Source organism: Ciconia boyciana, chromosome 6 (genome assembly GCF_034638445.1).
Source record: "Ciconia boyciana chromosome 6, ASM3463844v1, whole genome shotgun sequence".
Classification (NCBI taxonomy): domain Eukaryota; kingdom Metazoa; phylum Chordata; class Aves; order Ciconiiformes; family Ciconiidae; genus Ciconia; species Ciconia boyciana.
The window spans coordinates 65,129,603-65,143,756 of record NC_132939.1 but is presented as its reverse complement, the minus strand read 5'-3'; the positions used below and the strand labels follow the sequence as shown (position 1 = coordinate 65,143,756).

The following is a 14,154-nucleotide window of genomic DNA, read 5'->3' as shown; positions in this document are numbered from 1 at the left end:
CTTATTGTTCCACTAGTACAGAGGAGATTTTTTTTAAAGTGACAACCCATAAAACTTGACTCCATTTAACATGGAGGGATTTTGGAGAATCTGATTTTATGTGACAACTGAGGACTGAATTCTCAGCTTAGCCTTGAGGGATTCCTGCTTGGCATTGGAAAATGTAGGGTGTTTCTATGTGGCCTCCTTTGGCAAAGACTTGCCTCCTAAATGGAGATGATTAGATATTGAGGATTACAGCTGCTTTCCCTTTGAGCGGGTGAACATGGGAGTGGGGAAGAAACAGGACCTTGTTTGTTTTGTTCCCTGGGGACCTGTTCTGAGAGTGGAAGGCCAGTTCCCTTCAAAATGAAAATGGACAAAAGAGAAGCTACGTTCACATTGTTTTCTACTTCACACAGCAATTGTTAGTGGAAATGCTTCCTTACAAGCCTGGTGTTACTAGTCTGTCATGCAGATTTGAGAGCTCTTGGAATTGAGATACATGAGGTCTAAAATTGCGTCTCACTCCTTGTGGCCAAGGAACAACAGTTTATAAGGAAAATAAGTGAGCCAGTGTTGGTAGAACTGATGAACTGGTTATGTCTGATGGAACGTAACAAACCCGGAGAGAGCTGTGTATGCAAAAATGAATGTACAGGTAAATTGTAAGCTTGGCAGCCTTTATCTAAGACTTAGTATGGTACTAAATGAACCATATGATGTTGCTGAGATGTGGGGAAATTGTGTTGTTGAATACCAAGATGCCGATGTGGAAAGTAGTAATAATTTTGATGTTTGATTATAAAGTCTACTAGAGTTAACAAAAGTCAAACTGGAATGAAGTCATCTTAATTGACTAAACACAGAATGAAGTGTAGTTAAAACAGAAAACTGCAAAATGCTTGGTCCACTTGGATTTGACAGATTAGTTTTTAGTAGGCAGAAAAAATATCCCCAAATTGGAATTTGGCCCAAGTTGTCGGGATTAGATTTTTATACTCCTGGGTGTCATGTATCTTGGTCCGCAGAGCAGGCAGAATCTCAGCTTTATATGTTCTTGGGAAGAAAGCCTGCATGTCTTGACTTTCAGAGGCTGTCCATGTTCTAGCCGGTTGTCCCTTCATCTTTTTACTTTTTCCAGCTATCAAGAGTTGGATAAATGAGTTCTGGAATAGTCTATTGCTATGAAATAAGATAATCGTGTAGCATTTTCAGTTTGCTGCTGACATCTGCTTTCTTGGCACAAAGCCAAACTCCCTTTTCTGATAACTTCTAGAAAAGCTTTTCTTGTGGGTGTTACTATTGTCTCTGCCTTTGTTAACAGGTTTCTCATGCTGAAGGGCTGGCTTGGAATTAGTATATGCTAGCATCTGTGCTCCTGTTTACCTGTAACCCTGGAAAAGGAATCGGCAAACAGTAGGCAAAGATAGCACCGATTTATGCCAGGCTGGCTCCTTCCCTTTGAAACAAGCGCTTCTGTCTCCTTTTAAAGGTGCTGTATGTCGGTCAGTTGTGGGAGCCACAAAGCACGTAGTTGATAAAACTAGGTCAATACTTAATATGCTTGCAGCAAGAGCCTTGTTGAATTGAAATTGCATCCTTGTGTGTTATATAAATACTTCTTTCTCTTCTCTCAAAGATACAATAAACGAGAGGATGACTTTCCCAGTCTAAGTGAATATAATGATTTCCTGGAAGAAATAGAAGAAATTGGTAAGTCTTAATGCTTGCATTTTTGATGTGCTGTGCTCATGAGACTATAGGCTTTTATCTTCTGACTCTGTTGCCTATGAGAATGTCTGAGTTGAGTTTCTGTAATAGGATTTATCATAGTATCAGATGTTTATCTAATTACTTTTTTCCTGTACATTTTTAATCATATTTGCTGAACTGTAGGACATCGTTAAGTAAAACATTTTATCTGCCAGAGAAAAAACATGATTCAAAGAGGAAGTAGTGCTTTATAGCTGGAAAAGAAAGGCTTGCAGGGGATTGTTGGTGCCGCACAGGGAAAGATTAAACAAAGAGAGGAGAAATTGAAATTTTCATTATATGCTTCCATTAGCTTTATCTACCATGACAGAAGCCATATGGTGTCTTTCATCGTTTTTGCTTCTGCAAGTACAGTAGTTGAAGCTACTTTGAAGCCGATGACCTTACATACCACTGTGTTAGCATTTTATGTTGCTTTGCAGAAGGAGAACGTTTAGGAACAGACATTGATTTCTTTCTCTTTGGATTAGTTGAAGCAGAACTTTGCCCTTTGAGAAGGGACTATGTTATCAACAGAGTTTTTCTTCTTCTTAGTTAGGGTGACTTGTGATTTATGGTGGAGTGATGGATTTTGCTTAGAAAAACAAGGATGTGTTCAAAGGAGTGACTCCTAAATGGTTTGTTTCTTGGGTTTTATGAGCTTCTGAGGCTTTTCTTTTTTTGTCCTGGAGGAAGAATAGGTGGCTTAGAACATGCAGGAGGGGCCGTGAATGTGATTTGAAGGAAAACATGGAGATGCTACTCCCCTTCAGTTTCTCAAAGGAGCCCTTGCTCCTCTTTGCACTGTGGTGTTTTGTAGAAATGTATCCAATACGCTTACTGCTGGGAGTAATGTATCATGTTTTTGTTGGCACTAGAAGGCTGAGGCTGGAGAGCTAAGTTGTGTGGCTGGGAAACACCAGGCACACTCATAACGGGTCCAAATATCTGGAGGAGACTATGTGGGTGTAGTTCTGTTTGTATATGTTTTTGGGTGGTGCGAGGGAAGGAGGGAATGAGTAGAAAGAATGGTTGCATCTTAGCCAGAAGATCCTAGAAGAATCTGTGTGCTCATGGAAAGGAAAATTCCTTTTTATTTATGTAGCATTAAATACAGGTTTCCTATTTACCGCTGTTACAGGGGTTTTCGGCATCTGCAACGAGGGAGTTAAGTTTTGCCTGAAGTTGTCTGAATCTCATAAATCTCTGCAGAATGTTATGATTCTCCAGCTTTTGGGATTAGGTTGTTAAATTTCGAATGGTTCTAGAGTCTGCCCTGGTATCTTGATTTAAAAGCAGCAGAGTTCATGGCTGGTCTTCCTAACCTTGTGAAGAAGAGTGAATTTGTAATTGTGCTGGTCCTGCAAATGCATAATGTAGAAGCTCAATAGATAGAGTTGTTAGGAATTAGAGTTAGTTTCCCAAAAGGGACACCTAAAATACTAAAAGGACTAGAAAGTATGAATACCTCCTAATTTCTTCATGTAGCAGCCAGGGTGATGAGAGGAAAGAAGGGGTGCAGTCAGAAGGCTCTTAGTTTTCACTGTTGAAGGGGTCATTTATGACCTACTAACTTTAGGCAGATCCAGAAGCTGGGGAGCTGGTTAGATTCAACAACAGCAGCCTGGGTAAGAATTCAAGCCCTGTTCTCCTTTCCCTGGTGACAAAGCTCCTTGCACACATCTTGCTTTCAAAATTAGTAGATTGTTCCCATCTCCCCAGCCCTTCCCTGCCTGCGCTCCTGGGCAGAGTTCTCCACCTGACAGTTGTCTGGTATGTAGCGGTAGTGTGACTTCTTCCAGAGTTCTTGCTGTGCATGTTCTGTGTGGCATGGCTGAACAATGTGTTAAAGGTGTCTTCAACTGTGGTTACTTCACATTTTACTGCTGAGAGTAGCTATTTCTTTTTTTTGTGTGTGTGTATGTGAATTCCCTGTTTGCTTGTGCATGTGGAAAAACTAGGCTGCAAGAAGGGAAAGAAAGGCTGTAGTCATGCACAGCAAAGTTTTGCCTTGTGGGGCCAATGTACAGCAGGCTGGCAGTATAGCTGGTGGTGGTTGTTCAAGCTGCCAGGCTGGGAAGCTAGGGAGCCAGAGAACTGGATTTCTCCTTCCTCCCCCTGCCCCAAATTTTCAGGTTTTTCTGTGGGAGGGTCAAAGTGCTGCTTTACCCTGTTTTCTTTTTGCTGGTAAGTTTTGTTTTATAAGTTGTGCGGGATTAAATGAAGTAGTTGCTTGGCAGAGACAAAATGTAAACATCCTGTGTAAGTATATTTCATGTGACCCTGGCACAATTCTGATAGTTTTTCCAAATGTTTCAGGTAGGTCAACTCCGACACTTGCAGCAATTGCACTTACTTCATTGATGTGATATATGACCTCACTTGAAACACATTTTTCCCCTTCATATCAGGATTGTTATACCTACAGACTTTTTCTATTTAAAGAAAAGAGTTGGGCGGTACAGCAAAAGTGTGAGAGGGGAAGGTCAAGCAAACATGAGGGTAGTCACCTCTTAAGATTTCTTTTATAAAAAACACATTTTTGAAGTGGTTTAGAATGTAGCCACTAAATAATGCTTTGGGCTAAAATGTGTTACACAAGGCTTTAAATAGAAACCACATTTTAAAGCAAGTTTTCCCCAGAAGAAAAATCAGTTGGACAATTTGAGAACATTGTAAACACAGTTTGTTGTCATTAACACTAGGAAGAAAAATAAAGTGAAAGGGTTAAAACCTGCCTTTGGGAAAAGTGTGGACAACATCTATTGAAGTAAGCCAAGTCTATGCCCATATGATGAGAGGGGCAAGGTGAAAGCTTAGAGTGTTGCTACAAGTTACAATCTCTGGACATCAACAAATTTTGCTTGCTCTTTCTACAAGGTTTTCTTCTTCCCCCAAGATTTTCTTCTTCCCCAGAGTATCTCTGTAGCTAATTTTTCAAAACCCGGTGTGTAAGCTCTCCAGAGCAGGGCCCGCCTCCTAGCACGTGTATACACACTGCCTGGCACCATTCTCCTGACACCTGAATGAGGCCTCTAGGCATTACCGCAACACAATTGTTAATAGTAATTATTGCTTTTTAAAAACATTCAGTACATTCAACTTGGAAGGAGACTACTGTATTTGTGCCCTTCAGATTCCTGTATCTCGTTACTTCTCTAAGACTTTATGTAATACCAGCTGCCTAGCGACTTGTCTTGCTCAGAACTTTTATCTCACAAGTGATCTTTGGATAGAAAGGATTTTGGTATCTATGATCACTTGTGGGTTGTGTTGTTTATTGTTTTGTGGTTTTTTTCCTCTGTGTGCGTGCACGAGGATGGTATTGCTCGTCCTGACAATGGGAAAACCCAACTGGAAGTTGGGCAGCTTTATCAAAGATCCATTTCAGTCGTCTCACCTGAACAAAGATTTCAGTACCACACTGTTCCAGCCAAAATTATCTATCTTAGACGGATGGGGCTGAGTGATTTCAATCACTTAGTACTACGCTAAGATATTTTTCTGGAAAATTATTGTCCCAGTAAAAGACAACTGAGGATAAACAGAAATAATTAATACCTAACTGGATTTTTCTGGCTTAGCTGTGAGTTTTCTTTTGTTTCTGATAATTATTTTGTTATAATCACAGAAATGTTGGTTGGAAGTGACCTGTTAAGATCTATTCCATCTTTTTCTCCCATTCACGCCCCTCCTACCCCTCTTAAAAGTACGGGGTAGAGGTTGGCCCAGGCATTGAAAGCACCAACAGAAGGTGCCGCAGTAGCTTTGGACTCCCTGGCCAGACTGAGGATGTGGTTGTGCCTCCCTTCATAGCTCTCTGCCCAAAGCAGTTGCTCTTCTGCCATTCCTGGTCTCTAGCTGGTGATTTATGATGATGATCAAGGAGTTGTTTGTAGCAGGATGGGAGGAATATTGTTTATAAAAAAACTAATACTTACTAATTTAAAAATTTTCAGCAGGCTCATACCAGCAGTGCAGATCAAACACTGTCATCAGAGTAATCATCTGCTGTCTTGCCAGAGAGGGAATGTTCCTAATAGTTGAATAGCAAATATTTTTACATGGTAACATTACTCTCTCTTAAGGAACTAGGAAAAGTCTCAGAAAAGTTGCAGTATCTCAGACTAAAACAGAGAGATTTTGATGGACTTAAAGTCCTGCAGTGGAGTGACATTCATTCGTACTGCTGTGTCTCGGGACAAATTATTGTGCATATAATTAAATTTTTTGTCTCATTTTCTTTTTTCTTTTAGAACGAGGAAAATATTTTTCCATTAATTGTAGAATTGCATAATGAACGTTGTTGTTTTGAAAAGCAGCGAAAGTCTCCCTGTAGAGGCTGAATTTCAGAAGTAGGGAGTTTTACCTAAATAGAATGAAATGTTTCAGAAAAACACAATAGTCTTCCTGTTATACTTCAACAGATGTCTCAAGGCAAGTCATTTTATAAACCAACCAATGTGAGATGGATAAGTAGATAAATAATTGTTGCATACAAAACAGCTTCTGTTTCTTTTCCCTGAAGGGTTTCAGGCCTCTTGTATCGGCTTATGCTATATTTCAACATGGACAAAAATAAGTCTGGCTTCTCTTTGAAACCTTTTCAAACTAGCCATCTGCTTTGCTAGTCATATTCAGATCTATACCAATATTTTTTCAGGGTAGGTGTAGCATATGAGTTAGGTCTTTTTAACTCTTTCTGGTTCTAGTTTTATAATTTGTTTTGTTGTATTTTTTAAAAAGGGAACATTTGGAAGAATTATATCTAAAATAAATTTCTGGCAAAACTCAAAGCAGATCAAATAAAAAAAGAATACTGCATAGTCCTAGCTATGTAAAAGGTAAGCTGTGGAGTATTAGTGACTGTGTTCTTTGATACTTGTTGGTTTTTAAATGCCAAGTAACTTGTAGGAGGGATAAGAGAGAAGAGAAAGAAATAATCTCGTAATTATTTTTTGTGGCCTAGTGTCCCTTACAAAATGGACTTGTCAGCTGTAATTGCGAGGATACAATGGCAAGAATTTTTATTCTTTGAATATTGATGAAAAGACGTTTGAACCTCATGAAAAATATATTAGAAAATATATTGGAAGGTGTTTTGGCTGGCTTGTTGGCCACTGATAACCATGCAATGTCAAAGAGCATAGTTTGTTTTGCTGCTAGGGTGTTTATTGTAGGAGGTAAGGTGTTCTTTCATTTATTCCAGGAAAACTATTGATGCTGATGTCAATAGAGAGACATCCAGGTCTTAACACTGTTGCAACAAAATGTAGCTCTTCAGTATTTTAGGTCTTGAAATGTGGACAACTTAGTGTTGAGAAGCAGATGCCTAGGACCAAGATAATGTTCCTCCTCAATGACTATGAATCAATATTCATTGGGAGAAATCTGCTCTGGCCTTTGAGGGTGCTGGAAGTATGAATCTTTCTAATTGCTGGTGTTCTACCATATCCTCAAGTGACAGAGTAGAGCAAGACTGACAGAGCAGAATCAGCATGGTGTGAGCAGATCTGACCGTTGAGAGGGTTTTACCTGTGGTTTGGTTCCAGCCACAGCAGGAAAACAGAAGGGGAAATAAACCATCTTTCACCTTGCTGCAAGCAGAGCAGTGGGCGTTTAAGGTGGCTATGCAGGTGGATATTGAAGATTTCTTAAAAACTGATGCAGAAACGTATCTCTCGCATGGAAATGTTACTTCATATCAAGTAGAAAAACCCGCTTTCGTAAGTAGTTCTAAATAAAGGCAGGCATCTGCTTATGTCTAAAATTTGCCTAATTTCCCCAGTATGAGTTTTAAATCTTACGGGTTTCGTTTTACAAACCTAGGTTGTGACTAGTTGAACCTGTTAAAGATAACTGAGAAAGGAGAGGAAAAAAAAAACCAAACCCGGAATGTTTCAAGCAGCAGTAGTTGCAAAACCTAGATCATCAGTTTATTGCTGGATTATTTTTAGAGAAATATCCTAGGAGCCTAAAGGCATTTGGCATCTTGCTCCTCCTCTTGCACCTGAAGGTGGCATCTGGGCATCCTGCTAGCACAGCATGTCTCATATGCTATTTCTTTCTTGTGTCGTCATTGAAGAGTTTAGAGAGCTGGTGTGTGGATTTAAGTTGTAGGAAGTGCTGACATTCCCATGCAGCTGCTGTCATTGCAGAGCCCTGGTTTGATTGTATGCCAGCATTTTCACATGACAATTCTTCTCTGCCATAATACTCAAATATTAAGCTGTTTGTCAGCTGGGAACTGTAGGCTGGGAAGTTGGAGGTCAAATCTCCATTAAAATACTAAAAACTTATACTAAGATAATGTGTTTTACTAAGAAAATGTTGCTTCAACCAGAAAGTGTATGTTTGTTGCAATATGAAATTGGAAGATGTTATGCCTTTTGGAGAGAAAAAAAAAAAATTTGAAACGGGTAACTTGCTTCCAAAAACCAAGGAGCTGAACTTTGAATGACTTCTTTGGGTTATAGCAGTGCCCAGAGGTTCCACCTGAGATGAGATGAAGACTATGGAGATAGGTGCCGCATATAGCTATAGTGCGGAGAGACAGCAGATGATGTATAGGAGAAAGGAAGCTTTATTCCCCTACTCCTGGTTCTTACAGTTGGGAGACCTCCAGTATAGAGGCCCAGCGATCTGCCCAGGAACAGTAGCAAAGTTGGAAATTGAACTCAGGTGTTGATTCCCAATCAAATGCTTAAACCCCCAAACCAGCCTCCATCTCAGATCTTCCTTCTGAAGTGAGAATGATGGGGTAGGGATGGAAGAGTTCAGCCCATTTAAGAGCCAGGCTGAATTAAAATGTCAGTCCTCTTGATATTGCTTGTTATTTGGAAAAGAGGGGGAGAAAATAAATGCAGCTTTTTTTTTGTTTGCTTAAGGTTAGGAGTTTCTTCAGCTGTATCTTGCTTAGCCTTTTTTGTTGCAGTTCAAGGAAGGACTGAATACTTTTGATAAGAGTAAGATGATGTGGTGGTTCAGTACTCCTGGAAAGAGAGTATTCCTATTCCCATCTGTACGCTTTTATTACTTCCCTTGTACCATCTCTGGCAGTTGTCCAGCCCCTTTGTTGAGCCAGTTCAGGTTACTGGAGGGTTTCTGTTGAAAAGCATCCAGGGAGTCCCTGAGTCAGAGCAAGGGAAAAGGCGAGACTTGTGCCTGGGAAGAGGGACATAAGAGCAGGACTGCTCCTTTTTGGTAGTAGTGAGCTACTATATACAGCTGGGTTTGTAGAACTGAGCTGTATCCCACCACTGTAGCATTTTGGACCTTCCCTGTTTTCTCCCACCGCCCCCATTTGCTCCTTGCTTTGATTTCTTGCCGTTTCCTTTGCTGCTCTCAACTGGTTTGCCAGTCTAGGCTGTTCATGGTTTGGTTTACCTAGAACACTCCTAAATGCTAGTTTCTGCCATGTTACCTGTAGAGAGGATGAAAAAAGGGATATAATCTTTACCAAACTGAGATGTGTGGTATCCTGATGAGTAACAACAGACTTCATTCTTCTTCCTTCTGTATCTCTCTAGCAGCCTTACTTATAGAAATGACTTGACAGTGGTGCGTGTGCCCAGGGTTCATTTGGTCCTAGTTGCTTGAGAACCTAGGAAGAGACAACTGAACCAAGATCTTCCAAGTCCTGTCCTGGCATTTCCCCTAGAACCTCCTTTCCTTCCTCAGGGTTTGACTTAGCACAATCACTATGCTGTTGTTTTCTTGCGAAGGATTTATCAGTGGCAGTGCAAATTTCTCTGCTGCTCTTGTAAATTTACTGTAGCCACCTGACAAAGCTCTTCGAGGCTTTGAGTGCTGTACATTGGCAGTCTTCCATAGCTTTAAGGCCATGGGCATGAGCCCCGTATCCACTCTGGATGGTGATCACCAAGCGACTTCCCAGTGATAATGGCTTTCAGTTGGAATTCATTTGACCCACAACTGAACCAGTGACCTAGAGGTGAAAGGCTCAGGCATTGTATCAAATTACCAATCATCCAAACCATCTACATCTTTCAAGCTGTTGATTATGGAAACTGTTCAATTTCTTGAGGTATCTTCCATGCCATGTGTAGATAATTGGGAATGTTGTGCTAAACTATGGAGCTTGCTGGCTGACCCTGCTTGCTCATAATTATGTGAGATATAGTCTGTCACTATTGAGACATCAAAAGAATGTCACTTAACCTATTAATCTGGATGTATCTGCAGATTCCTTGTAAAAAAGGTAATTGTACATTGGTGCCTTTTAAGTTATCAAATGATGTGAAAATTTCTTGTGTACCTGAGAATTCGAACAGTCTCTATAGTCCTTGTGAATTAGATACTCTTATGAAATGGAATGACTTAATTTCTAACCTTATCTTAATAGGTATGTGTTTAGTCTAATTTAATTTTATAGGAATCCCTATGTTCTCAGCTGTAACTGCTACTTGAAAAGGTCAATGTTTTACGAATAATATTATGATTATTCATGTGTATCATTATCAGTATCACAAAATAGGATGCAAAACTCAAATTTTCATCTCCTACAGATGTATAAACCTAAATAAACTCTACTGGCTTCTGTTGAAGTTTGTCGTGATTTAGCAGATTGTGTCTTGCTTTACAGGGCATATTTAAATTCTGTTATTGCGATGTTTATATCTGGTGCTAGAAGGGATAGAGAACATAAGAGTAGTATTTCTTTGTCATAGTCATGCATGCCAACCTAACACTTTTACTTTCTGTCTTTCTAATATTTATGCAGTATTTAACTTGACCAATAATGTGGATTTGGAGAACACCAAAAGGAAAATGGAGCTGTACCAGAAGGATAACAAAGAAGTCATTCAGAAAAATAAGATAAAACTGGTTAGTTAACTTCTCCTCTCCCCTACAATTTTTATTCATTAGTTAAAGAATTAAAGGATTTTCGAAGTGGAGTACTTTCTGCAATATCTTAAAAACAGTAAAAGCTGAAGGCACTATGCAGATTTCACTTTGTATTCAAAAACTGTAATAAGCTAGTATTCTGTGATACTGATATTTAGTGCTGCTTAAAGAGATTAAATTGATAGCTGAAATACAGTTAGGCTTTATTTTGGGAAGGGCTTAAAAAGCGGGACAGGCAGTAAAGTCTGCATCTAATACATCACCACCGCATGCGTGCTGGCAGTGTCGTTGGACGATATCCAGGAGAGACAAAGTTCATTCCTATACCAGGACAATCATTCCTTTCTCATCCAAAGGAAAAAAGGAATCCAGACGCAGACATTATGAAGCTCCCAGGAGAGAGTTGTAAAACTGAGGGAAAGCACAGGTCTGGTTTATGCAAAATTTAAAATGAAAGACATTGAAACAAACATTAAAACTTTTGTTCAAGAGCTGATAACAATAACATTGGGAGTATTGTATACATGATCTGTATGAAAATGCATGGTTCTTTGAAGACTTATTAATCTAAAATATGGCTCAGACATCATTTTGTTCTTTAAAAATAAACTTGCAAGCATTTCTTTCTATAAAAAAGGTTTAATCTGTTAAATATTTTTTCTGTGTAAAAATACACATTGTTATCGGTTCTTGAAGGAAAATGTCTGCCCAGAGTGTGACATAACAAGGTTTTGTGTTTGTATTCCAGTTGCACTAAGGACTTGCTTTCAAATCAGTAGGGGTGAAATCCTCACTCCCCTGAAGTCTGTGGCAAAACTCCCAGTGATTTCTTTAGCTCTAGGATTTCACAGGAGGAGATTGGAATCTGAAAAATGTTTGTTTGAACCTCTTCCTTTTAAAGGCAAGGAAATTTCCCTAGGGGTCCATCTCTGATCTGTTATCCTGTCTCTGACACTGTGCAATATCCTATGCTTCAGAGCTTGAAGAGACCTGCCAAATCTTCGGCTACATGTCTTATTTTACAATGTAGGTGCAACCTCTAGGGTCACCATGAGAATAGTGTGCTTTGCCTGCAGCCCACCTTCCGTTCACGTGCGTGACTCGCAGACAGCCCGTGCACTAGCTGTGTGATCATATCAAGCAGCACAGTAATAGTCTGTACCCACCCAAGCCCCCTGGGCCTTCTGTTTTCTGTGCTGTATGGTCTTGCTGTGCTAGAGGCTGGCTGGTGGAAGCTGGACAAGCCTGCATGAATCCAGACTTACTGGAGATCTGGAGACATTTCTCTTTTATTTCTTTTTCAACATTTGAAACATTCAAAGTTTCTTTTTCAACAATTGAAACATAATAATAGACTTGACGCAGTTGCTATTACAAAAACTGCATGATCTTGCCCATAAATTTACCACTCTCCCAAAAGCTGAAGGGGTGCTTTCTCTCTCTAGCTCTTTTTGGCAGGTTTTGGAATGTCTTTAGTCCTAGAATGGTAAAAGGCGTCCTGATTTCTCACCTAAACTTCTTATGGCCACTCATTGTCCCTTCGTTCTTGGGCTGACATAAATTTTTCTGTCCACTGCAATAGTTTGCTTCTGAGGAATATAGATATTCTCTGTCCCTCTTGGTGTTTTTGTTACCCTTTGCCTGTTCCAGTTTGAATTTGTGTTTGGCAAGCGGAAGGGACCAGAATTGAATGCAGTATTGTAGCAGAGATCTTAACAGCCTCTTATAAAAGAATGCTGTTTTCTCACGTTGAGATGCGTTATCCTAAGACTGTTCTTCTCTTATAGCACTGTCATATGGGAGTTTCAAAATCAGTAGTGATCAAGTAGTGCATCATGTTTTCTTCTCTTTGGTTTCTAACTGATTAATTAATGTTGCCAAATCCATGGTCTTGTAAGTTATTTTCTTCTCACTTCCGCTACTTCTGTCTTCATGAGTGTGTCATTCTTTCTTACAAATCTAAATATTAAGTTACTGAACCTGTCACCTCAGGATTTGAATAACTGCGTGTTGTTCTGTCAATAAAAGTAATATTTTTCATCTTTGTAGCCGGTCCCTAATGATCTTGCTATTTGTGTACTAACCCATCTTTTAGATCTCTGGATTTGATGCAGGATGCACAAAAAAAGTTTAAGTACACAGGTTTGGATAAAAAGGTGAAGAACTTTTGGAGAAGGAGTTCTTGTCATTATAAATTTATTTTTATTCTAGTTATTTCAGTCAACATATAGCCTTGCATTCTGAGTGGACTACAGTTTTCCCAAATGTGCGTTTTTCCTTAAATGTCTGCTATTCTCCAGTCACAAGGTGACTTGTTACTTCCTACTTTATTACTAGATGTTTAATTTCACTTGCTGCTTTGTACAGTCTTGAAATAGTTTTGTCTGAACTCTGTGATGTGTTTAAATTTTCTTGATTGTCCTTTCTTGAATGCAGTGAAACATTATTCCGCTTTCTATTTACTTCTTCCACTTGTCTTCCTGAGTTTACTCCAGGCTTCACTGTGATCATCTTTATTTCTAAAATCATCTTTAGATGTTGGGACTGTGTCTAGATTATCTTTAAGCTTGACACAACCCTTGCTTCCTATTGAGCTCGTTTCTCTTCTGTTTTACTGTTTTGTTTGGTCTTCCTTTCAGATAGAATTTGATCTGACTTGTGATAATTATTCCTTTTTCCTATACAGATCTAAACTAGATCAGACTATATCAGTTTACTTATTACTGACTGTAATTTTTCTGGGCTGGTTCTTCAGACTATGTCTGTCAGCACTACCCTATGAGTTTTCTTCTGTTTCAGTGCAAAATCCAGGCGGTCTTTATACAGAAACATGGAAGAGGCTTGGAATGTCTTAAAGACCCTGAGCTCTTCAGTTCTGTTGACTGAACTAACTAGATCCCTTAATTCTCAGAAATAACCTCAATTAGCAACTTGGGGATTTTTTTTGTTTGTTTGTTTTCTTTCATTAAATGCAAAGAGAATCCAGTTTCAGGTGGTCACTGGTTGGTGACCAGCTCTTTACCAGTGTGTCTACTAGTTACAAAATGAAAGCAGCTTCTGTTGGCTTGGAGGCAGGTGATGAGATCTGTTAGCTTTTGCGTCCAGGAGTAACTGGGCCTCACTGGGACCCATTGGCTTGATCTGCCTGGTAAAGGGATGTTTTTCAGCATATTCTGGCATATATCAGATCGCTATGCTTTATGATACAACTTTAGGTCTTTGTTACAAGAACAGATTTTACTAAGCTCTTGGCTGCAATGATGTTTTGCTGAAACTGCTTCCATGGATTAATCATCCAGTTAAGTTTTATACAATTTTAATTATCTCTGCATTTTTACTGAATCTCCCTTTGCTTTAGTATTTTTGGTGGGGAAGATTTGGAAAATGTTTTCTGTGTGTTATTGTCCTATACCTCCTTACCACCAAACTTACATTATTTTGATTCCCTCTTCTGTATAAAGTTGTTTAGCTGTAATCCTTTTCCCCCTCCTGCCTTTGAGCCCTCCTCTTTTCTTCTGCTACAATTTTCAAATACAGATGACTTAATAGTTT

At 39.3% G+C, this 14,154-nt stretch overlaps 1 protein-coding gene across 1 annotated transcript in view; it reads left to right on the top strand.

Moving 5' to 3' along the window:
• Nucleotides 1–14,154, top strand: part of MNAT1 (MNAT1 component of CDK activating kinase) — a 128,865-nt gene that overhangs the window by 38,298 nt on the left and 76,413 nt on the right. The window contains exons 3-4 of the mRNA XM_072863896.1: nucleotides 1,622–1,695; nucleotides 10,478–10,581. Of these exons, the coding sequence (XP_072719997.1) occupies nucleotides 1,622–1,695; nucleotides 10,478–10,581 (178 nt within the window). The remainder of the gene's footprint in view (nucleotides 1–1,621; nucleotides 1,696–10,477; nucleotides 10,582–14,154) is intronic.